The sequence below is a fragment of the Ornithodoros turicata genome, chromosome 6 (assembly GCF_037126465.1).
Source record: "Ornithodoros turicata isolate Travis chromosome 6, ASM3712646v1, whole genome shotgun sequence".
NCBI classification, from domain to species: Eukaryota; Metazoa; Arthropoda; class Arachnida; order Ixodida; family Argasidae; genus Ornithodoros; species Ornithodoros turicata.
This window is the reverse complement of record NC_088206.1, coordinates 1389384-1416212: the sequence shown is the minus strand read 5'-3', so window position 1 is coordinate 1416212 and position 26829 is coordinate 1389384. Positions and strand designations below refer to the sequence as shown.

General features: G+C 49.2%; 2 protein-coding genes and 3 long non-coding RNA genes across 5 annotated transcripts in view; 3 read left to right on the top strand and 2 right to left on the bottom strand.

Moving 5' to 3' along the window:
* The window catches only part of LOC135398785 (galactosylceramide sulfotransferase-like), a 57768-nt gene that overhangs the window by 6503 nt on the left and 24436 nt on the right, over positions 1–26829 (top strand). The window lies entirely within an intron of this gene.
* Positions 6585–7196, bottom strand: LOC135397548 (uncharacterized). Its single transcript, XR_010423658.1, has 2 exons — positions 7042–7196; positions 6585–6745 (listed from the first exon to the last, which is right to left on the bottom strand). It is a non-coding gene; the product is annotated as an uncharacterized LOC135397548 (long non-coding RNA).
* Positions 8175–12399, bottom strand: LOC135397547 (uncharacterized). The gene is made up of 4 exons (XM_064629139.1): positions 12362–12399; positions 12205–12304; positions 8349–12152; positions 8175–8286 (listed from the first exon to the last, which is right to left on the bottom strand). Coding segments are annotated over exons 2-4 (3861 nt in total). The 5' UTR covers positions 12206–12304; positions 12362–12399; the 3' UTR covers positions 8175–8230.
* Positions 13089–13921, top strand: LOC135397546 (uncharacterized). Its single transcript, XR_010423657.1, has 3 exons — positions 13089–13319; positions 13379–13523; positions 13586–13921. It is a non-coding gene; the product is annotated as an uncharacterized LOC135397546 (long non-coding RNA).
* Positions 20624–21464, top strand: LOC135397545 (uncharacterized). Its single transcript, XR_010423656.1, has 2 exons — positions 20624–20825; positions 21304–21464. It is a non-coding gene; the product is annotated as an uncharacterized LOC135397545 (long non-coding RNA).

Here is a 26829-nt window from a genome sequence, read left to right as displayed (position 1 = left end):
CACCCAAGCGGCAAGGGTAATCGTTCACGAAAACACGTCATCTTTCACAGGCTTTAATCGCATTCGCATTTCCTGGTCGCCAGCCCAAGAAGAAGGTTTTCTGTTTGATAGTAGGGGTCTCAAACCCAAAGTCAGCTCTCATGTTCTGCGGCCCGAAGGCCTCTGACACCCGAGCAGAAGGAAGCCCTGCTCCAATAAAAAAATAATGAAGAAGCAGGAAGGAAGAAGTAGAAGTGGAATAGAGTGGAATAGACTCAACTTGAACTAGGAAAAAAAATTTCAAGCATTCAGTTTTTTCCCTTGTCCGGCGTACCGACCAGCTCTCGTGGCTGAGTGGCTAAGACGATGGTCTTCCACGATACGACTGCACTCTTAAAAATGAACTTCACCACATAGCACGCTCCTAGCCAACCATCATCCCGAATGACAACGTTCTCGGCCCTGATTTGTTGAAAACGGGAGGCGGAGCCTAGTTTGTGCCTATTTGTGCCATTATGCACGGCACAGAATAGGCTCCGCCTCCCGTTTTCAACAAATCAGGGCCGAGAACGTTGTCATTCGGGATGATGGTTGGCTAGGATCGTGCTATGCGGTGAAGTTCATTTTTAAGAGTGTGGGAGCCGGCCTGGAATCGAATCCCAGCACCGGCTGTGTGCACAGGTGGGAGGTGGTGGTGGTGGTGGTGGAAGGGCTTGCCGTTGTCGGCCTCACGTAGGTGGGCAACGTCACGACTGACGCCCTGGGGGAATGTGCGTTCTGGGCCGACTTCTAAGGGAACTGTGCCGACATATGTCTGAAAGCGTCTGAGGAAAACCCAGGAAAAAACCCCAGACAGCACAGCCGGCACCGGGATTCGAACCCGGGTACCTCCCAGTCTCGACGTGACATGACGACGTGTGTGCACAATTCCCTCCGAGCAAATACACTCGTCAACAACCATGTGAACAACCAACCAAACGTCGTACAGGGTTGCCATACCTGGCTATACTTCCCGAGTGGTGTGGCGTCAAAATTTGGGCGATGGCGACTTTGCGGGTATACTTCTTGGCGCTGTATTTGAGATTTCCGTTTGCGAGAGTCGGGGTCGACTTCTTGAAACGTCCTGAATCGAGCGAGATTGACAACGTGGAGATGATTACCCAGGAAGCAGAGCAGTTTGTCCTCCTCAAGACACTTGATGTGTAGCAGTACCATACTTGATGTGGGGGCTCCATAGCCGCCTTCCGAACGCGACCTCACTGCTGCGGAAACTTGTGCGGAAACAATCTCTGAAGGCAATCAGGCGGAAACAATCAGTCTCGCGAAATTCATGACCTTATAATAGAGGGACATTAAATATGTAATTAAGCTCCCACTGCGACTTCTTTCAATGTGCCAGCCACGAACTTGAAAACCAAGTTCGATACGTTCAGGAAGTTCCTAACCTATAGAGGTAGAAATCGACACTGTAAGGTTCCAGTGCAAAAGTGCATGACTGCAGAGATAAATCCCGGTAAACGAGAAGGGTAAATGAACGAGGGTAAATCCCGTACACAAGCGGCGCTATGAAGGTGCTTTCCCCCCCCCCCCCCTTTGTGTTGGGAAAGGACGCGGACCTGTTTCCCCCGAGCTGTCACCCTGACGAAGACAGACCCGCGAAATAGAATGAAGGTTGGCCCACATACTTCGGATCAAGTTCGGTCTGCGTTCCTCAAGGAAGACGTCGTGGTCTTTCCCGATTCCTTCTAGTATGATGTCGCACTTGTCCCCTTTCGTGGCCTTTTTTCCTGGTCACGTTTCGCATGGCAAGTAAATCACGTCAATGCTCCTGGTCATGTGTGTCTTCCTCAAGACACACCGTATATGCCGTAATAACTTGACCTCCATCGCATATGTTCCATAGTGCAAGTGGCGGAACATGTGGTAAAACTGGCTTGGTGCAGTTCCGTGGTACCTGTACCCCACTGGCTACGAATATGGATGCACACGCGATAGATTGGCATTTCTTGCCACTAGAGCGACTTTTCACGATTTTCCGGACCCGGCGTTCGTTTGGCGCTCATGACCCTGAACACCAAGTTACGGTCACAGCGATGTGGTCTTGGAGGCGCGCGAAACTGTAAAAAAAGAAGGGTTATTTACAATGACCATTGTATGTCATTCTTTTTCGTGCCTATACGTACATATTTGTTCACTGTAGCCTAAGACGAGCAAACTTAAGTGACACTGTTCCATTCATATAGTGTTTAGTACGGTACAGCAGAAACCGACAGTAACGTTATTGTATATTCTGTCACGGTTCAGTGTAATTTTGTCTCGAGCACTGTGTTGCTCGTACTTTCTAATGATCGTATACACAACATTTTACAATTCATTGATCGTCACTGAACACTGTAACTGTCATCAATCGTTCGTCCACATTGTGAATCGCATCTAAATAAAGTGTCTCTATGTACCAGAAAATGGTACGGACAATGGCACGGCGGCATAATAGACACGTGAAACTTAGAAAATAATCAATCAATCAATCAATCAGAAGGAGACGAACAATTTACACGAAATAAGGAGGTTTATCCCGATTAACTAATTTGGGGAGTGTCAACGTTTCGACAAGTTTGCCGTCTAATTTCTAATGCCGAAGTTTGCGAACAATCCGAACTTGGGGGTTCTGTCAATAGATTGGAGGGATATATGGACACCGGCCGTGACTCACATGGCAAGACCTTCGACAGTACATATTCCGTGCTAGCGTCACGAAGCATCCCATGCGGACATGAAGATATGGAGAGAGAGGAAAGGGTTTTTAGTATTCGACCTTGGACCAACATCTTGGAAAGCTGTGCCGTCTAGAAAAGTGTGCCACTCCAGGGAAAATCTCAAGCAGCTGGTGGTGAAATTGGAAGCCGTCGCAATCGCAGCCATAACATTTGAGACCGGAAGCACTCTTTCGGTTTCTCTTCTCCGCAGTCTGACATACGCGCTGCTGTTGCCACCCCTCTCTCTCTCTTTCTTCTTCTTCTTTTTATTATTTTTATTTTTATTTTTATTTTGCGCTTCGAGTTTGCATATGCCAGTGGACAGAGTGTATAGTATATTTTGCGAAAATAAGATCCTCGGTGACCCGGGTCCGACTCCGGCTCCTCTGTCTGGATCTTTTCCCTGGGTTTTTCCTCGGGCGCTTTAAGACAAATGTCGGCACAGTTCCCTGTGAAGTCGGCCCAGGACGCAGGATCCCCCCGTGCGATAGTTGCAAGGTTGCCCGCCTGAGCGTGACCGACTACGGCAAGCCGTTTCATCACCACCACACCAATATATTCGCAAGCAGAAGCTCCCAAACGATCCGCATGGATGTGGCACGAGTGTCGATCTCGATGTGATGATCCGACCGGTTAATATTACTAGTTGCGAATAGGTCAATCCGGTCCAATCGATCCATTAGATCCGATCCCGGCTCGTTAACGTACTGGCTAAGCACGATGTGTCGAGGAACAAAAATAATACATCCATGGACACCCGATAAAAAGACACCGTTAATGTTAACAGTTGACAATAGTAGCAAAGCCAGAGTTTTCAGTAAACTCACGACGTGTATTGCATATATTACGCCATGGACTTCCAGAAATAGGTACATTTATTTTTATTTATTTTATTTTCTACGCGAGCATGCAATTGAAGCATGTAATTAAATGCAATTGAAGCGTGATGTGGGCTTGGCATTACAAGGAGAAAGGTCGAAGAAAGGTCGTTTGGCACCCTCGTGGGGGCGATTGATTTTCATCGGTGACACCTAAGTAATCGTTGTGAATCAAACCTCTTCAGAACACATTTATTTTGCTGACTAGGCTTTTGTCCTGCCCTACGCTATATTGATCTTCAATAGTATATAGGAGTACGTTGTGGTCGAGCAGTGCGAGTCACACCCAGAGTTCTCAATACAAGAAAGAAAAACGCATATTCGTTCATGAACGAAAAAAAAAAAGAGAAAATAAAAAAGTTGACATTGAGAACGTTTTGATCGATGTGCATGTTACGCTAGTAGCGCTTCACAAACGCACTAACATACCCTCAATCATGTTTCACGTCTTTTTCTTGTTCTCCGAGCCTTCCAAGTTTCACTTCTTTCAACGTGTTCATGTTTCTTTAAAGTTATTATTTTCTTTTCCGGTTTCATTCCGTAAAGGCTGTGACGCATGTGTCTAGCTTCGTTCCCCTTTTCTTTGGTTTACTTACTTAGGCCCGGTTTCACCAACGCTGGTTAACTTTGAACCGAGATCAAGGGTTGCAGAAACATGAAATGAAAAATCAATTCTTTTTTACAAACGTTAGTTGGTGATGTGATACACGTTTTAGTAACAATAACTCCCTTTAGAGAAGCAGAATTAAGCGTACAATTCACGTTAAGGGACCGTTGATCTCGGTTTAAATTGTAATCAGCGTTGGTGAAACCGGGCCTTATTTACTTTTCGACAGCTAATGCACGAGAAGCCGATCACGATGTTGATGTTGAAGTTGCTGGAAAAAAATTTAAAGAAAAATAAATGAAAGGGAAGCGGATCACGACAAACTGTGCGATCAGTTTCTTCCTGTATATTTTCACATGATCAGTGAACCCAGTGCGTAGCAATTTTGCAGGTTTGGCGGGGCGATAACTTTCACTGATCGCAGCCATCTTCCTGATGCACAGTGGTGCCGTTATTCCTGAGAAAGCGTATACGCGTTCAAATATGCTACCAAGCCAGCCACGAGGCGAGCTAACATCTGGTTGCGCCAGTGCATCAACGGAGAGATAGGTCCAGATGCTCGAGTCATCTTTATTTCATCACCTCCCGTCAAAAGCGCATGATTTATGCATCACGTGGTGCGCGAGAGACGACGCCCTTTTCCGTGAAAGTCGGCCACCCCATCCGTCGTACAGTGTTTCCCAGATTCGTAACAAAACGAAACTCAACGAAGATAGGCCGCTTGTAAGATACAGATAAAATGGTTAAAAAGCAAGCGAGCTGGTGGCTAAGATCCATAGTCACGATGGGGGAATGAATTAGAGATTTTAAAGCCGCACAAAAGTACGGAATTATTTTGTATTTGATAGCGCATTTTCGAACGATTAGCGTGGGATTTATGAATGTGTCCATCGAAAACGTTATCAAAAGCTATCAAAGGTGTAACTATAAACATACAGGGTGTCCCAGAAAACGTGTCATTGAATTATAATAAAGAAACTACACCACCTAGAGTCATGCGGTCAATGGCATTTGTTCTTACTGGGTTTTTGCCACCTCCTCATGTGAATGCCGTGTAACGTAAATTTAATTATGTAAATTTTTGAGAGCTTAAGTCGGAAATTTGCCTAGTAAAGGTCACTTTTTTTACCCCACCAATGTGAAGAGCGTGTGTAATTTAGTGAAATTAAAGATAATTGACAGGGATCTATCCCATCGGAAAAAATAGCCGAACATCATGCTCTAGGGAGTTCGCACAGAATGGCGCACGACGAATTTTTCAGCGCAATCTTTGTCACTCCGACGAAAGGAGGTTTGAAACCCAGCCCTCCCCGATATCGCAGAAAGAGATAAAACAGGCACGGCTTACCACGTACGAGTTTCGCTGGGATAATGCTTTCCCTCTCCCAATTTTAGGAACTTACTTTTTCTACTATCACTCTGTGGGCTGGCTTCGGAACCTCCTTTCGTCGCACTGAGAGCGATTGTGCTCAAAAAGTCATCGCGCGCTACACTCTTAAAAATGAACTTCACCGCATAGTACGCAACTAGCCAACCATCACCTCGAATGATATCGTTATCTGCCCTGATTTGTTGGAAACGGGAGGCGTACGCCTTTTCTGTGACACTTATGCTGTTCATAATTGTCACAGAAAAGGCGTACGCCTCCCGTTTTCAGCAAATCAGGGCAGATAACGATATCATTCGAGATGATGGTTGGCTAGTTGCGTGCTATGCGGTGAAGTTCATTTTTAAGAGTGTATGGTCCGGTGCTCCGAAAAGCATGATATTCGGCTATTTTTTCCGATGGGATAGCTCGTGAATATCACTGTGAATTATCATGAATTTCACTAGATTAGACACGCTCTTCACATTGGTGGGGTAAAAAGTGATCTTTACTAGGCAAATTTCCGACTTAAGCTCGCAAAAATTTACATAATTAAACTTACGTTACACGACATTCACATGAGGAGGTGGCAAAAACCCAGTAAGACCAAATGCCATTGACCGCATGACTCTAGGTGCTGTAGTTTTTTTATGATAATTCAATGACACGTTTTCTGGGCCACCCTGTATAAATCAATCGCTAAATATTTCCAACAGCTGTAATGCCAGTTGCACAGACCTGCGCGGACGCAGTTGTTTGTGGCTGCGTCAGTAGTAATGTATCAGCTCAACTGGCCCACAACTCTCACAGTGGCCTGGACGCCATTAATGAGCAATTAGAGCTAATTGGGACCCCCCACATTAATCAGGACCCACCAGGGAGTCATTACACTAATTGGGGCGCATCTAGGACGTGTCCAGACCACTGTGTGAGTTGTGGGCTAGTTGAGCTGATAAAAAATAAAAAAATAGGTAGAAAATAAAATAAAAAGATAGAAATAGAGTGGAGAGAAACAATTTATTCGAAAATCAACGATGCCGCGGCGAAGAAACGGCTCCGGGGTGACCAGTGCTTGTTGACGTCGGGTAGTTGCAGAGATCGACGACAGGTGGCCACTTAGTTGCAAGGCATCACACCAGATGGCGCCACCATCATAGCTCTAGAGGAGAGAGACAGAGAACAAGACACTAGCGGCAGGTAAAAATGACAGCACTGCTAAACAAGTCTAGGCATGCGAGAGAAAAGGTCTAACCGCTACTGCTAAACAGAAAACAGTACACATCGGGGGAAAAAGGCTTACGGGGGGACGATCGCTTAGGCCTAACCCCAACACTACGCAGCTAACACAAGGCGGGAACCACACATCGCTAAACATGCGAGAAAAGGCTTAACACGAGCGCGGTCACCGCTAAACACGGCAAACATACGAGAAAAGGAGCGCGTCAAATCACTCACCTTTTCCCCCGCGGCAACTTCCAGGCAGAAACTGAGCGAGCGCGGAGAACATACGTCTGCTCTCTACGAGGGGCAGCCAGAAAGTGAGCGAGCGCGCGGAGCGCACGTCCGTCTTCCGCGACGGTCCGAGAGAAACTGAGAGAGGCGACGCGCGCGCGCGCCCTCTGCTCCACCCGTCCGCGCATGCGCGCGCGCGCGCTCCTAGCGCCCCCTGCGCCGGCCGCGGGTGTTTTCGGTTTCGGCTCTCTGCTGCGCGCGCGCTCCTAGCGGCGACGGGTGGCTTTTCAGTTTCGCTTTCATTCTCCGTTCTTTGCGCGCGCGCGCGTTTATCTCTATAAAGGCAGGGCGCACCGCGCTCGCGTCATCACTACGTGAAGATGTTCAGCTACCACTCTTTACAAAATTGTTCCCGTACCCACGCTTCTTGGGAAGAAGTGGAGAAGGAATGTTTCAACGGCGAAAGTCCCCGCAACGAGCTCGTCATCACTGCTTTTCGCTACGTGATAGACATGGTAGGCTTTGGCAATATAGGAGAGATCTCGCCGGGGCCGCTGCAGGAGATGGTGCGTCGAATTTACGCCCGTTACAAGAACGTCTGCATAACGGTTCCGGACGGACCCCTGGGACTGATGAGCGAATTTGTGAGCTTGTCCAACGCAGAATTCAACTACATCGCTGCAGACATCGTGGACCTTCTCGCTCGTGCCATCGCTCATATTAAGCACGCCCTGCGGAAGCAGCGACATTTGCAAGCAGTCTACATCGCCAACTTTGTCACTGATTTATTGAAATACCGCTTGGTTATTGACATGCAACGCATTAAACAGTCCGAATAACTTTGACGAGACTCTGTGTGTTCTTTCACTGAAACATCTTTATTGAATACATACAAAGGACTTGGTCAATAGATGCCTGCACCCTCCCTCCCTTGTCTGATCTCACGAACAGAACGAGATGATCAGACGTGCCAGAAAAGGGGAATCTTCATCGCAGCGTCGTCATTGCGCGGGTCACTGCGTCAGCACGATGACGGAATGGTCATTCTTTTCGTACACCCATTCCGCTACCACACTGCCACGATGTCCCGTGCTTCTCCTGTCTGCGAGAGAGAGAGAGAGAGAGAGAGAAGCATGTCTCGACTAGAACTTTTATTCTCGATTACATGCGCGTGCAGCTCTTTGTTCCGCGGTTACTCGATGCCTGACGACGTCGACGCTCTCGGGCTCTCTTCCGGGTTTTCCGTTGCTGCACAAAGAGAGAGAGCACTATCGTAATCCTATACGCGTCAAAACACTAGGAAAGCTTACCGTATTCGCAGCTTCCATAAGGGAAGGAGTGTACGGCATCCACGAGATAGCGCTTGTCGTCGTAGGGGACCAAGCTCTTCTTGAGTCTCGAAATGGTGTACATCGTTTGCTTTATACTCTGGATGGTGCACTGCTTCTGAGAGACCGCCTTTTCATTGAACAGAGAATCTCGGTACACTTCGTGCAATAAATGTTTCCTCACCACGTCTTTCTTAACTCCTTTCGCTCTCGCGATCTGTTTGTGTGTCCCAGCCAAGAGGATGCTGTACATTTTCGCTCGGATGGCTACGACTTCCTGAATAACTCCTCCTCCCGTCTCGTCTTTGAAGTACCCCATCTGATTCGCGTGCTCGTCGTTGAAAAGTGGGTGGTCCGGCGGATAGGAAGACAGATCTAACTCACTCTCAATCTTCATCAGCTGCTCTTCCAGGCTTTCACACGTGAGAGAAAAAATTATGCTGTCCGTGTCGCTATAGATCAATTGCACTGGACATGTCAAGCGAGAAAAGAGCGATTCGTAGATGAAGCTGTACATTCGGACTTTGGATATTTCAAGAATGGCAAAGCCCACGTAAAGGGGGTGCGTGCATTTGATGCGGCGTTGCTTCATCTCGTATAAGATGCACTTATCGCTCAGAATGTGAAAATGCTGACTGTCGACGGAGCTAGCTTTTCGGAGCGCGCTTTCTTTGTCGTAGGCTATAGCGTACCTTTTCATCCGTCTTACATTTTGTATCGACTTACCGAACGTGCTGTTCGACATGGTTTTGTACAGAAGTCGCTCGAATTTCGTGGTCGCGGCATTCCTCAACGCGACGTTTCTCTGCACGAAGGTTCGCAAAAAGTTGTCTTGGTGGAACGAGAGGATGTTGTGAACACGTTTTATTTTCATGCCCAACCTCACGTACAGAGCGAGCAATGCATAATGAACGACGTAACGTTCTTTGTCGTAGCACGTCAGCAAGAGTTTCTTGGTGGGAGGGGCGTTCAGCGACAACGCATCTTTCAGGTGGCGTTGGTAGGGGGACAGTTCGTTCTCGTCCACGCACCTGTGTTCTGGTGCCAGTGGAAAATCCCTGGTGAGCGCGTGCAGTTCTTCTGGATATGACAAGTCTACCACGTACACGTAACCCACTTCCGAATCGTGAGGAATGTTGAGAAAATCGATCTCGCTCCACCTCGAAGGATCCACCCACTCAAAACCTCCTGTTGGGAGATGGAAAGTCATCGCGTACGGGTACAAACTGTTCACGTCGAGGTACTGGATAAAAGTCTTTTCTTGGTGGGGATCGTAATCGTCACACCCCTCGTGATTAGCCCTACAGTATCTGTGGAAGCTGTTACAAATGCCTCCCCTGATCCCCTTCTCGATCGTTTCATACATCTCGCGATCGCTCATGAGCTCGAGTTTGACATTGGTGAGCTTCAGAGCGCTGCTCCACGCGTAACTGGCGAGGGACATGGCACGTAAGATATCCATCCCATCCGTCTCTAGCGCAATCTTCCTGAAATACAGTACGACGTCGCAGAGCTGACAAGCGTCCAGCGTGACGTAGAGACGCGTGTAATCTCCTAGGTCCTTGCATTTGAACAATTCGAAAATCTCGAGGGCGTACTGATAGTCCTCGTCCGTGATCTCTTGGTCGTTCAGGTCGCTTTTGAAAGCTTCCTTTGGCGGTAGTGCGGGCATATTGTACGCTTCGAAAGTGTCGACGAAGGTGTACGGGTAAATTCCCTTCTTGAGAAGCCGTCGGAAACGGTCACCAAACATTTGACGGGTACAATGAAACGCGCTCTCGCCACCACTGGCGAGAAGGGTTTCCACCAGGTTCGACAAGGACAGGTTGAAAAACTGCGTGGTATCGCGGAAATAGAGATCTCCAATATTGAACCCTCTTATCTTTTCCGAGCTCGAAGCTAAGATCCACGGTTCGCCCAGATTTAGAACGTGCATGTGGCGGAGAAGGGAGCTCAAATCGTACTGCAGGTTGTGCACGCACACGACGAGTTCTTTGGTGTTACGACACGTAAGGTTACACGTATCACACAGCGTCGCGACAAAATTCGAGGAACCGGGATCTACGAAACGGGTGTGGTCGTGATGCGACACCTTCCGCGTATGTCGGTTAAATTCGATTCCACAAAATTCGCAGTGCGTAGCGCTCGCGTGACGAAAGTGGTCTTCCATACTCATGACCAACGGTGAGGGAAGACGGTTCAGCCTATCGATTTGTTCGCTAAATCGCTTTAGTGCGAGCAAGCATTTTTCTGCCGCGTTGGGTCCCAAATAGCCATCTACGTTCATTATTTTCCCATCACAACTTCTCACTAGCACAATGCTATACGAGCTCATCCTGTGCACACTCGAGGCGTCCTTCACGAGCGCGTCCTTTTCCAGTATGCTTTCCGTGTCCAACACCGCAAAATAGGGGTAGGGATGCATGTACTGTATCTTGGTGAAGGAGACGCTCTCCCCCGCGTTTGGCATTTCGAGAATTACTTCGTTTACGTCTCGACACAAACGTTCGTGCTGCTCCAACGCCCCTCTCGTCCTATAACCGCTCGTGCATTTCTCACAATAAAAATAGTCTCCTCGTCCCATGAAAGTGCTAAATTTTCTGATTCCATAGAAGTGATCCCTAACCTCGAGCAGGTGGACTTTATCCTGATAGAGCGTGCAGGGAATCCGTCCGGTAGATATCGAACTCGTCTGCTCGTCGAACACGTAGATGTAGACGGATATTTTGTTTTTTCTCTCCCACAGGGCAATGTCTTCGTAAGTGACTGGGAAGCAGGGTGGCCAGTACGTTACGCGCGTCTCCGGATTCGAAGGATTCATGTATTTGCGGTATCTGGCATAATCGTTTGGGTTGTTCCTCAAAGGATGTAAGAGTGCCAGCACGCTATACTTGAAACACTCGTTTTCGTGATTCGGTGGAAGTTTGACGTTTGTGAGAGTCTTTGTTTTTTTCTTCAACATTTCGGGAAGCTCGATCGTGCATCCAATCCGCTTCGGTTTTAAGCGCGTTAGTTTTAAGTCGACACATTGGACGTCGTTCGAGGTGAAACCAGACCCTTCTCTCGCATAGTTTTCAACGCGTTGCGAGGACTCTGCGATGGCAGCATTTATCGCGCCTTCGATTTCTTGGCGGTTATGAACGACTCTCATGTGAAGGTTCACGTGAAGGAGATGAGAAGTCAACCCGTCGGCTCCGTCCTTAACCATGAGCGCCTTCGAGCACAGACAAAATTTGAAAGGCATGGGATAAGCTTCGAGGACGCGCGTGATTACTGGAGCTATGCTCGGTAGATAGAGTCGCAAATCGTCGACGTTGTCGTCGTGCGGGGAACAGAGAAGCGTGTACCTAGTAGCCGTTCCGTCAAATGCCTCATCTGTGACAAAGAAAGGAAGGAATCGTCTCTCCGTGACGGACGGATGATTCTCTACGACGTGTTCTCTCAATTCAACGATTCTACGACCCTGGACAGGCTCAGCTTCGTTTCGAAATTCTGGGCTTGCATCTGGTGATTCATCTCTAACCCTACCAGACAGAGGAATGAAATCTGCATACGACTGATCCCCTTCCCACATGAGCAATTCGTCTGCATTGTCATGTCCATCTAGGGGTTCGTCGTCGTCCGTTTCAGGTATTACGAAAGGCGGACTACTGACTCTGTCGTCGTCGTCATCTGAAAGGACGACTGGGCTATTACCGAGATTCTCTATTCTAGCTTCGTGCTCTCTTTCTACGGCCACGAGCATGGCATCGATGGGGTCGTACTGACATACGAGACAGCGCGGCACTGCGATCAAACAAAATCAGTACGAGATTCCCCCTCACGAAACAATGCTCACTTTTCCCTTCAGTTGAGGAACGCTTGAGATTGATGATGATGAGAGAGGATGGGATGAGTTCCTGTATTCAGTGTCATGCGGTGACAGCGGCTATTGGTTCCTGAAAAAACAATGTCATGCATAGAATACACTCTCACAGCAGAGACGGTCAACTTACATTTTGGTTCACGAAACGACTCACGTCGTGGATGGATGCCCCTCGTGGGCTTTCGATCAATCGTCGTAGAACCAGCGCACCTTTTATAGTCGCTACACCGCTCTCCTCCTCCTCGCATTGCGACGGTGTCGTCTGTACTTTGACCACCCCGCCTTCCGTCTTTCGCGCCTTTTTGCGATGTCGCATATGACAATGATGTCATCGGCGTTGAATAAAACATTACACTAATTTCAAGCTAACACTCTGGGTCTTCTTGTCGCCATGTACAAGTCGTCCCAGAGTGGGATTCGAACCCAGGATCCTTCTACACTGGGCGCGACACACTAACCACCAATCTAATTCGTACTGCGTGACGTTTTTCGTATTGCGGGGTTCGTGTCTACACACGTCACAACATGTTCAAACACGTCCAAACATGTTCAGACATGTTCAGTGACGTCACAACATGTTCAAACACGTCCAAACATGTTCAGACACGTTCAATGACGTCATAAGAGGAAGAGAGAGGAACGAGTGTGTCCAGGGGCGACTTCGACGCCTGTGTCTAAACACGTCCAAACACGTCCAAACATGTTCAGACACGTTCAATGACGTCATAAAGAGGAAGAGAGAGGAACGAGTGTGTCCAGGGGCGACTTCGCCGCCCGTGTCCGAACATGTTCAAACACGTCTTAACATGTTCAAACACGTTCAATGACGTCATAGAGAGTGAGAGGCAAAGCTTTACTATAAATGTCGAAGCGAATGGTCGATCGTCATTCCATCATGATCAGCTTGGTAGATCCTCGTAAGTAATACCCATGACGTCATCATCATCGTCGAAATGTTTGAAGAGTTTCGTTTCCAGTGTACAACACTTTTGCTGCGCGTGAAGTCGGTTTTTTCCCGCCTCACATATTTCGGGAGATTGGCAGCGCCCGCTTCTTCTGTACCAATTGTGGTGGATTGTGGTCCAAAGGTACGCTTCCTCGTTTTTTTTTTTTAATACGTTCTATAATCGTTCACATTTTTTTCCAGAGCAAAAGCATTGGACGGACCGATTGATTCGCCCGTTTCTCGGCTGTCGGACGGTACCGTTCGACGTACGTTGCGAAGGACTTCGACTATTGAAGGAAGATGGAGAAGATGGACCATCAGTGTCACTCTGTGACTGAAGAAGATTGTGCGTGTGTGTGTGTGTTTGAGATATAAAAACACGCGTTTCTCACACTCCTTTCGTTGCAGATTACGAATGGCTACTGACGGGAGATCTACCCCTGGTCCTAACCTTCAAGCCTCCTCCAAAGACCTTCTTTTTGCGAATCGGCGATCAACTGACTACCTGTCGTTGCGGTGGACTCTGGTCGAGAAACCCCAGCCATTGGTTAGACTCGAGCCTTCGTCCGTATTTGGGCTGCCTTCCCGGCTACGAAACCAAAGCTGGAGCCTAATTTTTGTGTAACGAGAAATAAAAAAAGGTTGTCTACTCTCATTCCGTCTCAGTCATGATGATGACGCCCGAGCAGAGGTTTGCCACCTTTGTGCAAACGCGAATGTATCGGGACTTGCTGCGATTACGCGATTATATTCACGGCGATAGCTGCGAGGGAGACTTTCGCTCGATTCTCAAGACGATACCCCTACGTCTGTTCACCGTCAGCGGGAAGATTGCAAAGAAAATGAAGCGTTTCGTAGATTACAAGCTCGAGCTGTTGGAAAAGTATAGACGAGGAGAGACAGTCGACCCGTGTCTCATCAACGCGGGTTTCAACCGACCTATCGTCCGTCGCTACTGGCTTCTCCACACATCCCTCGACGTCACGGTGCAGACCGGCGACGACGGCGGTGAGCGTCGGGTCAGCACGTTGGAAGATCGTCTCGCAAGGGTCTTGTGTATGACGTGAATAAATAGTCTATTTTTACGAAACGAGTTCGCTCACGAGGAGACGTTTTATTGTTTCGTCATTCTCTTCGAGGTTACAGGAAAACATGGATACACAACTTTTCAAGCTGTAGCGTTTCCACATGCGCGTGGCTACGTAGATACAAAAAAGCCCGCAGTAAGGCGAAAAAGGCGATTGAATACACTTGTCGTTATACTCGTCCACTACAGGTAAAGTATTTCGAAGGTTTGCTTCGATGGGGGGAAGTCCGTAGCTGTCGAAAAACACGGCAGACCCGTCGTAGTTTTTCAGGTAGAGCACCCAGTGCTGCCCGCGTCTTCTTCGCTCTTCCGTATTGATGATTAAATAACCGGGCTTGCGTAAAACGAAGGCTTCGTCGGAAGCGCAAATGCCTCTCAGCATGGAGGAAGCGAGGGGGTTCAGGGACACGAGTTCCAAGATGTCGCTCTCGTACATCTTTTCTTATGGGAAGGTGACCGTACGGTCCTTGTCGACGTACATGAGCTTGGGACACTCGGAAATCAAGAGGACGGTGACCGCGTGTGGAAGGGCTTTAGCGAAGCGTAATTGCAGGCGAACGTTTCCTTTTCGCCACTCGTTCAAATGCGAAGGAGAAGAACACTTGTCCACGTCCAAGTTGAAGTAGAGAAGGAACCCATTCGTTTTAAATCGCTCGTAGCTATACTTGAAATGTTTCTCTCCCAGTTCTTGCAAGAAGTTAAAGTAGGGAATTTTGACGAGGTCGTTCTGAAAGTCGTACTCGGCTCGCACTTGCTGGCCGTCCACGGAGAGCATCGAATGAGATAGGTCGTAATGGCGGAATTTGTAGGGGTTCGATTGGATGTCGCCGAGAAAGTCGGACGTGGCGAGCAGGGCGACGCATAATTTGGAAGGCACCCTTTCGGGGTAAACGTTTTCAAAGTGAGCGTCCAAGCTCCCGGCACTCAAGCTCCGCACCTTGGTTTCCAATCCGCGTAACACGTAGATGGCCGGCGTGGTCTGAAGCCGCCGCTCGTATTCCAAAAATAGGGAAGGTGCCAGCGTCACCTTTTTCAAGTGTAACGTCATTTCTTTAATGTCCACCTCGTAATTGTACGTTTTCTTGTCTTTGGGGACCGATACGAGTTTAAATTCGTCGTTGTTTAACAGGAAAACGACGCGAATTTCGACGGCAGGTACCATCAGGCGCGGCTGTTGAAACAGGTCGGTATTGATCTGACCGACCAGGTTAAAGTATTTTCCACCCTTCGTCGCTTCGTAACGTTGTTTCGGACCGCGAGACGAGACGTCGTAATCGTCCGTTAAATGTTCGTCGTCCTCGACATAAAGTCCAGCCGCGTGCACTGTTTCTTGAGCCATGGGCGTGGAATGAAGCACGACGTCCAAAATACTCCTGTAGGCGTACAACTCGTTGGAACTGACGAGTTTGTTGTTCGCATAAACGGTGACCGTCTTAAACATGCCGCTCAACAGGTGGTTTATTGGGAAAACGACATCTTTCTCGTCCATTTCTTCCCCGTCGTCGCGAACAATGCGCACGGTCAAAGACACGAAACTGCCGTAGAGATCCAAGTGTGCCCTTTGCAAATTTTGAATACAAAACTCGATCACGGAATTATTTACTCCGTTGACCGGATAAAAAAGTTGGTACGAAGTATCTTCCACGCCGTATTGAATGGAAGGGGGTTCGAATATCATCACATCACTCGTTAGACAGATCGGCGTCTGTATTTTTCCTTTCGTTGACGTCATGACGGAGCGCGCGCAGCGGATGTGTGACCTTCACGGCGTACCAAAGATATCTGCAGGTGCGTCGTGTGTCGGCGCCTTTTGTTGTCGTTTGCGGCGTTTCTTCCCATTGTTGTTTCCAGAGCCCTCCATGGAATCCAGCACGTCTCTCCCTGTTGCTATGGCCGTCTTTTTTACTGCGCGCGATATTCCTTCGCCATCGGCCAAATTCCGCGCCAAGCGCTTCAACGTTCTCTTGGCGATCGGTTTTATTTGCTGCCAGATGGGAACGATAAACTTGGATATGTTGCTCAACACACCGCCCCCTCGTTGGAAAAGGGGTCCCGTGTACACGGGAATTATTTTGGGGGAATTACGGTACATATTTGAAATGCAACGTTAGATTGGTTCTGCCTTTGGACCGCAACGGCAAACGTCTTCCCGTTTCGTCCGCGAGAACGATCGTCACTGAAGGAATTTCGAATTGAGACAGGTTAAAATACTGGATGTTATCTAACGTGTAGGTGACGACGTGCTTGTCTTTCTCGTAATAAAAGGGAAGTATTTTTAATATCGGTTTTTTCCCGCTCCCCACGTACGTGGGTTCCACGATATCCGTGTACACGATTATGTTGTGAAACGGGGGTTCCAGGAGTACCTCGACGGAGCTCGTGGCATCCTCATCCCCCGTGAACACGGTACGCGATTCGAAGCCCAAAAGCACGGCCAGGTACTCGGAAAGTCTTAGGGTGGAGGTGCCCTCGGAAAGCCGAATTTTACATTTCTGTTCGGTTCCGTCGAAGCTGAAGCGCGCGCGTTCGCCTACGCGCTGGTTAATCGCATTTAGAAGTGCTTGCGGCGTCGCATAATAGCCGGGAGGCACATGTACTTGCAAAGATCGAGGAATTTTCGTCTTGATCGTGAAAGAAAATCGGCGCGCTACGGGGAGAGAGACGTGTAGCGTTTCTTCGTGTCCCTCGACGGGTGTGAGATGTAGCAGCTTGACAAAGGGTTCCGGCACGTGCAACCCTTTCGGTGTTTTCAGAGAGTACACGTTATCCGCGAATTCTAGCGAGGCGTCCAGCTTGTGCGTCTGGAAATACTTGTTGAGTGTGTTCCGTAGGGACGTGGTTTCCGAATTCAGAGTGACGTCGCCGAAAGCGACGGGTGCGGCGTGCTCCAATAAGATGGAGGTGGCTTCGCGTTCGCTCAATTTGGGGGGTTTCACCGCACGACCTGTTTCGCGGGACGCTAGCGAGGCGTCGAGCGCCTGTGCGAGCCGAGGGTCCAATTCCACGGCTTTCACGTCCACGGGTAAGACGAAGTCGTATCGCGATTTATTGTACGCGAAAGAAACGTTGAATTCCGAAAGGGCTTTTCCCAAATCCCTCTCGAGATCCGAGGTGATACGAAAAGTTCTGCCGGCTTCCACCGTGTCCTCGAAAGAAACCTCGATTTTCGCATCTTGCCTTTCGTAGCCGATGTTTAAAAAATCATTACTTATGCTGAGATCCATCAGACCGACTTTATACGAATTCGAGAGCTGAAGCGGACTATCGAAAGCTACCGTGAAGGCGTTGAGTTTATTCGAGGGAAACTTATCCATGCTGGCGTTCGAGAGCAGGTGGACGTAGATGTCTGACATCATTTCCCAATCTTGACCACGTCGCTGCTCGGAACCCAACTGTCGTGTTCTTTGTCGTAACCGAACCAGCGAACCAAGGAGAAGCTCTGACCGTTCACCTGCTTCTTCCTCAGCACTTTCGTTACTGGCCAAGGCTGATTGGCGTCTCGGGTTACGACGAGTACCTCCTCCGGGTAGAAAGATCCGTCCACTTCCTTACCCCGGTAATCTTCCAGGTGTACGACGGGAGGAGAGGTGTCTCTCAGGCGGGAGACGGTGAAAATCTGAGGCGACCAACTCCCTTCCGAGCTCTTATGAAAACCTTTTCTGTGAAGTAGGACCCTCACTTTATCCCCCAGTTTGAGCTTCTTTTTCACGGAGGGTACGACGGGCTTCCCATTTATCTTATTGAACAGCTCCAATTCGTTTTCGGGCGTGACTTCGGACGGGCTGATGCCCAAAGTCCTGTGTTTGGTGGTGTTGTAGTCGCGCACGATCTTGGGAAGCGCGGAAACGAAGTGGTATTTTCCCGTTACTCTAAAATAACGGAATATTCTGTCGCGTAAAGTGCGTATGACGCGCTCTGCCTGCGACGCTTTGATTACTGGAGAGAAGGTAGAATACATCTGTACCTTCTTTCGTGAGAGATACTCCTTGACGGTCTTGTTGTAGAATTCCCCGCCTCTGTCGCAAAAGATGCGTGTAGGTACGTTACCTCCCCGAAAAAGTCTTATCATGGCCCTTTTCATTTCGGCGGGGCGCTTCGTCTTTAGCGGGAGGGTGCGCAGAAAGCGGGAGAGGGAATCGATTGCCACGAGAATGTAGCGGTAGCCACCGTTGAATCTCTTGTATTTTGAAAAATCGGCGAGGTCCATTTGCCACACGTCGTTGATCTTGAGCGCGATGATGCGTCTCCTATTAAACTTTCTTCTGACCGGATGGTGAAGCGTGTAGGCATCCAGCTTTCTGAGAATGGCGAGAGCCTTCTTTTTGCTCAAGTGATGCGCTTTTCTATAGCGTTCCACACCCCCCAAACCACCCTCTGGTTTCTCATATCCCTCCATAAGTCGTCCACGCAATGGAGGCCTGCTGCTGCTGCTGCTGCTGCTGCTGAGGCTCGCGAGATTTGGGTAGAGAAATCAGACGCAATAGTTTCGAGACTTTGGGGAACCAGGAAGGTTTCTTTCCCGTCTTACGTTGCAACAAATAATTGACGAGTTCGTAAACGGAGGAGTGTCTGATGGGCTTGCCCGACACGGAGACACAACCCTCGCGATCCCAGGAAAGAACCTTCTTTAATTCCGAGACGACCCTTTCCGCTTCCTCTTCGTCCACCTCTGGAGAGAGGAGCGAATAGTCAAAGTCATTTGTAGCGTCGGACGCCTTGTTTTTATTGTCGTAGGGGTCAAATCCGTACTGCTTGAGAATGCGATACAGTGCTTGCAGTATGAGTTTCACTTTGACGTCGTCACTCTCCTTCGAGGAAAGAATGTTTCCGATGGAGGTGGTCACTTCAATTCTCTTGGCCATTGGCGAAAAGGTTCAACACGGCGGAAAGCAGGAGAGGAACCACCGACGAAAGAACGCCCTGTCCTCGCTGCTGAGACAGATAGCGCTTCAAACGTTGCGGATTCTTGTGAATCTTTTTGTAGGCGAGCCGTCGTAAAAAGCGTTTGTGCTTCTTCAAACGCGCGAACGTATCTGGAGCTAGAGCCACCTTTCCGTTCAATACATTGAGGCAAATTTCGGAGAGGTGTTTCATGTCGGACGAGGACGAACGTCTCAAGACGTCGCGGCGGCGTGGAGGGGGTAGAGTGGAGAGTACTTTGAGTAAAGTGAGGTGAGGGCGGAGATTCATTTCGGAGCGTAGATATATTGACGTTCTCCCGGAAAGATATTGCTACGCAACCTGTGATCCTCGTGCGTGTAGTTGTGAAGATCCACGAGTAAATATGCGTGGGGCGACGACATCGCTTGTTTATATGCGTCCAGAAAATACTCCAATCTTTTTCTGCCAAATAGCTGTTGGCCGAAATGTTCCATCTGGTGCACGCTGCGCACGGTGCGCCACAGGACGACGTAACTGGCGTTGTAGGATATTGTTCTAAAATGGCTACTGTCGAAAAAGATGTTTTGAACGAGTAAGAAGATCGAGGCGTTGGCGTGGTGAGAACCCCGAATGAAAAGATCGGTCACCTCCTTCAAGGAACCGGCGTCGGTCATGTGATCGTCGACGACGATCAGCGTAGCGCGCGACGTGTCCCACTCTCGCGGTAGCTCCTTGGTAAATTTTACGGAGTCCCCGAATTCGTCCTGCATGCTCGGCGAAGCATATTTCTGCACGTAGAATATTTGTGATGGAGGCTTGTCCACCACGTCGTTCAGGTTCCTCAACACGTTAGCAACGAAAGTAGATTTACCGCACATGGAGGGACCGCTTAAGATACAGCGAAAGGGATGACGGAAACGAAAAGGTTCGGGGGAAGACATGTTACGTGCGTACACGTTGCACGAAGAGAAAGAAGAGACTGAGACTCGAGGAGAAATGCATCGCTTTTATTTACACATCCTCGTCGTCGTCGTCCTCTACATCGGAACTGCGTTCCCAATACAGATTGTCCAGGCTAAAGTTGGACTTCTTTTTCGCCAGTCTGTCCGCCGCTAAGATGCGGTCGAGCGTCTTCATCTTGTCCTGACACATTTCTTGACGTGCTTGCAACCATTCCAGACGGTGGACTTGAAAGGCTTCCTCCACGATGCCGCGTATAAATTCGCGAAGTTCTTCGTTTTTTGTCTTTTCCTTGCGACGACGAGAAACGCAGGAGAATAAACCACACATGGCGTTTTCCACGTATCGGTCAGAATGATGACGCGAGCGCGGTGCGCCCTGCCTTTATAGAGATAAACGCGCGCGCGCGCAAAGAACGGAGAATGAAAGCGAAACTGAAAAGCCACCCGTCGCCGCTAGGAGCGCGCGCGCAGCAGAGAGGCGAAACCGAAAACACCCGCGGCCGGCGCAGGGGGCGCTAGGAGCGCGCGCGCGCGCATGCGCGGACGGGTGGAGCAGAGGGCGCGCGCGCGTCGCCTCTCTCAGTTTCTCTCGGACCGTCGCGGAAGACGGACGTGCGCTCCGCGCGCTCGCTCACTTTCTGGCTGCCCCTCGTAGAGAGCAGACGTATGTTCTCCGCGCTCGCTCAGTTTCTGCCTGGAAGTTGCCGCGGGGGAAAAGGTGAGTGATTTGACGCGCTCCTTTTCTCGTATGTTTGCCGTGTTTAGCGGTGACCGCGCTCGTGTTAAGCCTTTTCTCGCATGTTTAGACTTGTTTTGCGGTGTCCAAGCCTGTTGACGCATGTTTAGCGATGTGTGGTTCCCGCCTTGTGTTAGCTGCGTAGTGTTGAGGATAGGCCTAAGCGATCGCTCCCCGTAAGCCTCTTTCCTCGTATGTTTGCCGTGTTTAGCGGTGACCGCGCTCGTGTTAAGCCTTTTCTCGCATGTTTAGCGATGTGTGGTTCCCGCCTTGTGTTAGCTGCGTAGTGTTGGGGTTAGGCCTAAGCGATCGTCCCCCCGTAAGCCTTTTTCCCCCGATGTGTACTGTTTTCTGTTTAGCAGTAGCGGTTAGACCTTTTCTCTCGCATGCCTAGACTTGTTTAGCAGTGCTGTCATTTTTACCTGCCGCTAGTGTCTTGTTCTCTGTCTCTCTCCTCTAGAGCTATGATGGTGGCGCCATCTGGTGTGATGCCTTGCAACTAAGTGGCCACCTGTCGTCGATCTCTGCAACTACCCGACGTCAACAAGCACTGGTCACCCCGGAGCCGTTTCTTCGCCGCGGCATCGTTGATTTTCGAATAAATTGTTTCTCTCCACTCTATTTCTATCTTTTTATTTTATTTTCTACCTATTTTTTTATTTTTTATCAGCTCAACTAGCCCACAACTCACACAGTGGTCTGGACACGTCCTAGATGCGCCCCAATTAGTGTAATGACTCCCTGGTGGGTCCTGATTAATGTGGGGGGTCCCAATTAGCTCTAATTGCTCATTAATGGCGTCCAGGCCACTGTGAGAGTTGTGGGCCAGTTGAGCTGATACATTACTACTTGCGTCCTATGCGCATTGGTCGTCTGTGCTCGAAAAATAAGCAACAACAACAACTTTATTTCCGGCCTTTGAGAGTGGGGAGTTTCATCGCAACAAGCGATACTCTACCCCATTGCTGGGTGGAAGGGGGGGAATAAAATAACGAGCCCCTTCACAATAACGATCGAAGTCGCGGCATACGAGGCCCATCCGCACCCCTAGTCACAGACGTGTTAATGGCTTACCACACTATCTACGCCGCAGGCCACAGGCTAGTTCTCCAGTGGGTTCCAGCTCATTGTGGTGTCGTGGGGAACGAGCAGGCCGACAGCGCCGCAGAAGCAGCACTCTCGTATCGGAACCGGACCCGTATTGTTCTGCTCAGAGGAGACCGCCGTTCAATTCTGCGACGTCTAGTGACACCCCTGGCTTCCCGCCAACGGACAACCGACATTCTTCCCCCCTCTATGTTGAACAGAGTTGATCCCACGCTCGCTTTCTGCATGCCACGAAACACATCTCGTCAGGATGCTGCATTAATCCACCGCATGCGCCTCGATGTGGCCTTTACAGCTCAGTGGCGTTACCGCTTGAGACAAATTGATTCTCCCACCTGCTGCCACTGTGGTGCTCTTGAGGATCTGGAGCACATTCTTCTTCATTGCCCTCACTACGAACCTTCGCGAACCACACTCTCCGAGTCTCTTCGTCAGCTGGACTCTCGCCCTTTCTCCCTACCGAAATTGCTTGGTCCCTGGCCCAATCCAGCCCAGCAACGCTCTGCGCTCAAAGCTCTTCTGACATTCCTGGAAAAATAAGCAGACGGCAACATGAGTCCGCATTATTCCTGCGAATCCTCACTCCTTCTAATCTCTTTCTTCTGACGTTCTTTTTTCTATCATCTGTTTTTTAGCATGGAGCGTATCGCTGCGATTTCCTTTTGCTCTCCTCCGTAATTCAGTTGGTAACGCGTTGGCTGACTGAGCTCAAGATCGCGGGTTCGATCCCGGCCGAGGACGGTAGCAACGTGGGGGAGTTAAACGTTGCTTTCAGCACAGCGTGCCGGAGATTTCCGGTGCACGTGAAAGGAACCCCAGGTGGTGGAAATTATCCTGCGGCAAGGCCAGTTGCATGACGTTTGGGGGCGCTCCGAACCATGTCCTTCAGCGCCACATGTGGCCGATAGCGCGCAACTCGGTCGCGTACCCGCGTAAAACCGCCAAGTTTGGAAATCATGTTGCGTCTGTTCTGCAGGTTTCTGGAAATCAAAATCCGTTAATAGAATCCCTGAGGGACTCGAACTTACGGAATTAAGCACGTCTGCGGATTAGAAGAAGATAATTGACGGTGACGTGACGCTAATCAAGGAGATGTGCATCTCGCAAGTGAAAGACGGCGCCAACTACAACGTTTCTTTGAACGTAAGCACCATTTCCTCAAATCGTTTACATAAAAGTGGGCGTGATCGGTAAAAAAAAACCCTTTCGTAAGTCGTAAATTCGTATTCCGTTCGAGTGTAGCGCACCTCTTTCTACGTGCTGCACACGTGCATTCACGCGCACATGTAAACGCCTCTGGCGCTTGTGACTTTCGACTACTAAGTCCACGGCATGGGCGTTCCCATGATTTTTCCAGGGGGGGAGGGGGGGGGGCAAAGTGCGCGCCCCCTCTTTTCCTGGAAATGGGCGCTGCGGACTGCGCGGGTGTTCAAATGTTCATATTATGACATCAGAAAATAAACACACAAGTGACTTTGGAGCTCCAGGGTGCACCCCCTTGCCCTCCTCTCGGTACACTCTTAAAAATGAACTTCACCGCATAGCACGCTCCTAGCCAACCATCATCTCAAATGATATCGTTATCTGCCCTGATTTGTTGAAAACGGGGGGCGTACGCCTTTTTTGTGACAATTATGAACAGCATAAGTGTCACAGAAAAGGCGTACGCCCCCCGTTTTCAACAAATCAGGGCAGATAACGATATCATTTGAGGTGATGGTTGGCTAGGAGCGTGCTATGTGGTGAAGTTCATTTTTAAGAGTGTACGCCCATGGCCCATAGCGTCAAACAAGACGAGCACAAGCTAACTTTAACAAGTTCCTGCAACAGCATACAGATAAGTGGTAGTGTGAGTGAATGAATCACACGACAACGTAGCGTTTCGATTTCTAGTGTCATACTCACAATTCCTGAATCGTTACGTTACAGCAACGCAAATAACGTGTTAGACTACGTCCGTTGTTTACAGCGTAATGACTTAAAATTTGTCATGGGTTTCACAAGCCCCTCGTACAGTGCGTCCCGCCAGCTGCACCTGTAAAGCTGGCACAACTGAAAAATGCGGGCATGCCGCAGCTGTTTGCTGCTACATGTATACTGCTTGCGACACGGTTGTGTGAAATCAGCACCTCGTGTTTTATCCCATCTCAAATCTCGAGGTGTTGCAAGATCATCTATTTCGAGTAAGAAACACGTGCAGCATATGCTTAACCTTCAAATACAATGTTGGAACGACATTTCCGATGGCAGTCAAGGAAATATGGGCTTCAGAACTACTGGCAGGCGATTTCAGACAACTTTGTCGCAAGCAGTACATCCTGCTGGGCAGTGTACCGCCTCAGCGGCGGTGAATTGCCGACCTCATCATCATCCAATGTACGTGTGTGTGTGTTGCTGCTACAAGAACAAAAGTGACGACGGTTCGTGCACCAGCAAACCACAGCAATAAGAAAAAGCAAGCGGAAAACCCAAGCGGGATACGCTGCTGTCACCCGCGCTTCTCGCATGTCTTTCCCGTATGGTTTGCCGGGGAAACGGCACGACTTTACTGCAGGAATCCGACCCCTCGTGTTCTTCGTGCTGTTAGAACAGTTTATAATACGACACCCGACTTTTTTTTTCTTTGGTAGAGATGTCATCGCAGTACAGCGGAACGGCGCGAAATACGACGCACACGATCCACTAGTACGACTGCTGTACAACAGGGGCCTGGTCGGCGCTGCGGTCGCCGAGTGAAACTTTAGTGGAGCAGGCCTATAGGCAGACAAACCCTACGTGTAACGTCACGGCACTATTATTTATGTCGGCACAGTTCCCTTAGAAGTCGGCCCAGGACGCACATTCCCCCAGGGCGTGAGTCGTGACGTTGCCCACATACGTGAGGCCGACAACGGCAAGCCCTATCACCACCACCACCACCACCACTATTATTTATGACCGGAGGCGCAGATGAACACGTTCATGACCAAGCTTAATAAGGCCTGCCTCTCGTATGAAGTTGGATTGAACGTCACCTTCACCGAGTCAGTTAGTACACCTGCGGCTGCGTCTCCACAACTATACGGCAGCTGAAATCGTGACTGTGATTGGCGGAGACATATACGTTATGTCGACAGGCCTCTTTACTCCACGTCGTGTCGGCAGTTTCAGGCCTTACATCTTTATTCCAGAGGTCGCTGCCACTAAGCGTTCTTCTGGCACATTGCGTACGGGACTGTTCTGGGACTCACGGCTCATCCTTACGCTGACAGGCGCCGTGGAACACATCTTTGCTTGGCAAAGCAACTGCATCGGGACAGGAAAGATACGGCGTCAGACTGATACGATGCAAGAGACCATAAAGTTCTGCCCGGTCTGGAGTGGCAACAATATGTTACAAATAACTTTAGGTAGCTACTACCTCTGTAATTGTTGATCTAACTTTTCGACGCGACGTAACTGCACCTGTAACTCGGTTACTATCTTCACGCGCTAGTTGTAAATGTAACTAAGTTGCTTTTTAAAGTAACTTGCTCATGACTATATTGTGCCTACTGCTATCATTAGTATATAACGAGAAAGTTATCTTCCCACTCAAGCAACGTAGTGGTAGACGAGGCAATTAAACATAAAAAGACAAACACAACAGATGCCTCACAACGCCCAGTCGCAGGCTTCGATTGAATAATGGCAGTTGAAGAAAAGGCACAAGCACAGGGATTCGAACACACGCCCTCCGATATCCAGTCAGAGATGCTGTTAGCTACTCTCTCTTCAATGTACCAAGTCACGCTAGGAAATACGCGGACACGCTCTCGCCCTCAACACATTCTCTCATACATTGTTGCCAGTCGTTCTCACACGCACTCGTGCTGGGCGGCCATTTTTCCCCCTCCCACTCTCAGTAAGGTATTCCCTCTTCTCCTCGCATTTGCCAAGGAATTCTCTCACTGCCGAATAGTTACTCCCCCATTCCTCTCCGAATTTTAATCAACGGGTGTCACAACACCCTCCTTCTCGTGTGAAGACTTTCGAGCTATAAACTCGTGTACTACAGTGCAGCCATTCACTTGTATCGTTCCTGGTTATTCGTTTATTAGTCTCGAACTAAATTCTCAGCTGGTCTGTGAGATATCCGATATGCGTGCTATAACAACAGTTCAATAAAAGGAAATAAGGACCAGAGAAGCTGTGCTTCCAGACGAGTCGGCCACTACAAGAATCACCGAGGTCGTGCTCTCGCGCATCGTCTTCGGTGTCCGCCAATCATCCCGCTAGCGTCACTGCATTCAGGTTCACAACCTTACGAGACGACATCGCGTTGCCCATGAAGGACGCTGAAAGAAGCTCGCATGTTTTCTGTGTGAGTTCATGTGTGCTTCTTGTAGTTCTTCGTGTCCCAATACAAGTTCCAGGTAGCAAGTTCTTTGGAACTACTCCATATTTCAGAAAAGCTTCTCACCGCTTTCTCTTCTGTACCACCATCATGGTTCCCTTTCACACACTCTTTTCCCATCCCATTGATGCATCGAGCGAGCAAGAATATAGTTGTCGCTGTCCTCAAACAAAGGGCGAGAACACATACGAGTACCATGGCAATGCATGCTTGTCTCTCGTGCATTAAGAAACATCTGTCTGTCACGTCAGCACGAACAACAAACAGTGCGAACGGCGTGCGCTATATCAGCGGCTAGAGTCACTAAATAAGCTACGCTTCAGAGTAGCGACACTGAGCCGCCATGTTGTTTCGTATGACCTCCAGCGCCATCCATTTAGCGCTCTTCGAAGTGTCGTCTTCTTCCACTGCTGAACTTCACCTTCATCTATTTCTACTGCCAAAATAGATGTGGGGCTGGAGGTCATCCGAAACAACATGGCGGCTCAGTGTCGCTACTCTGAA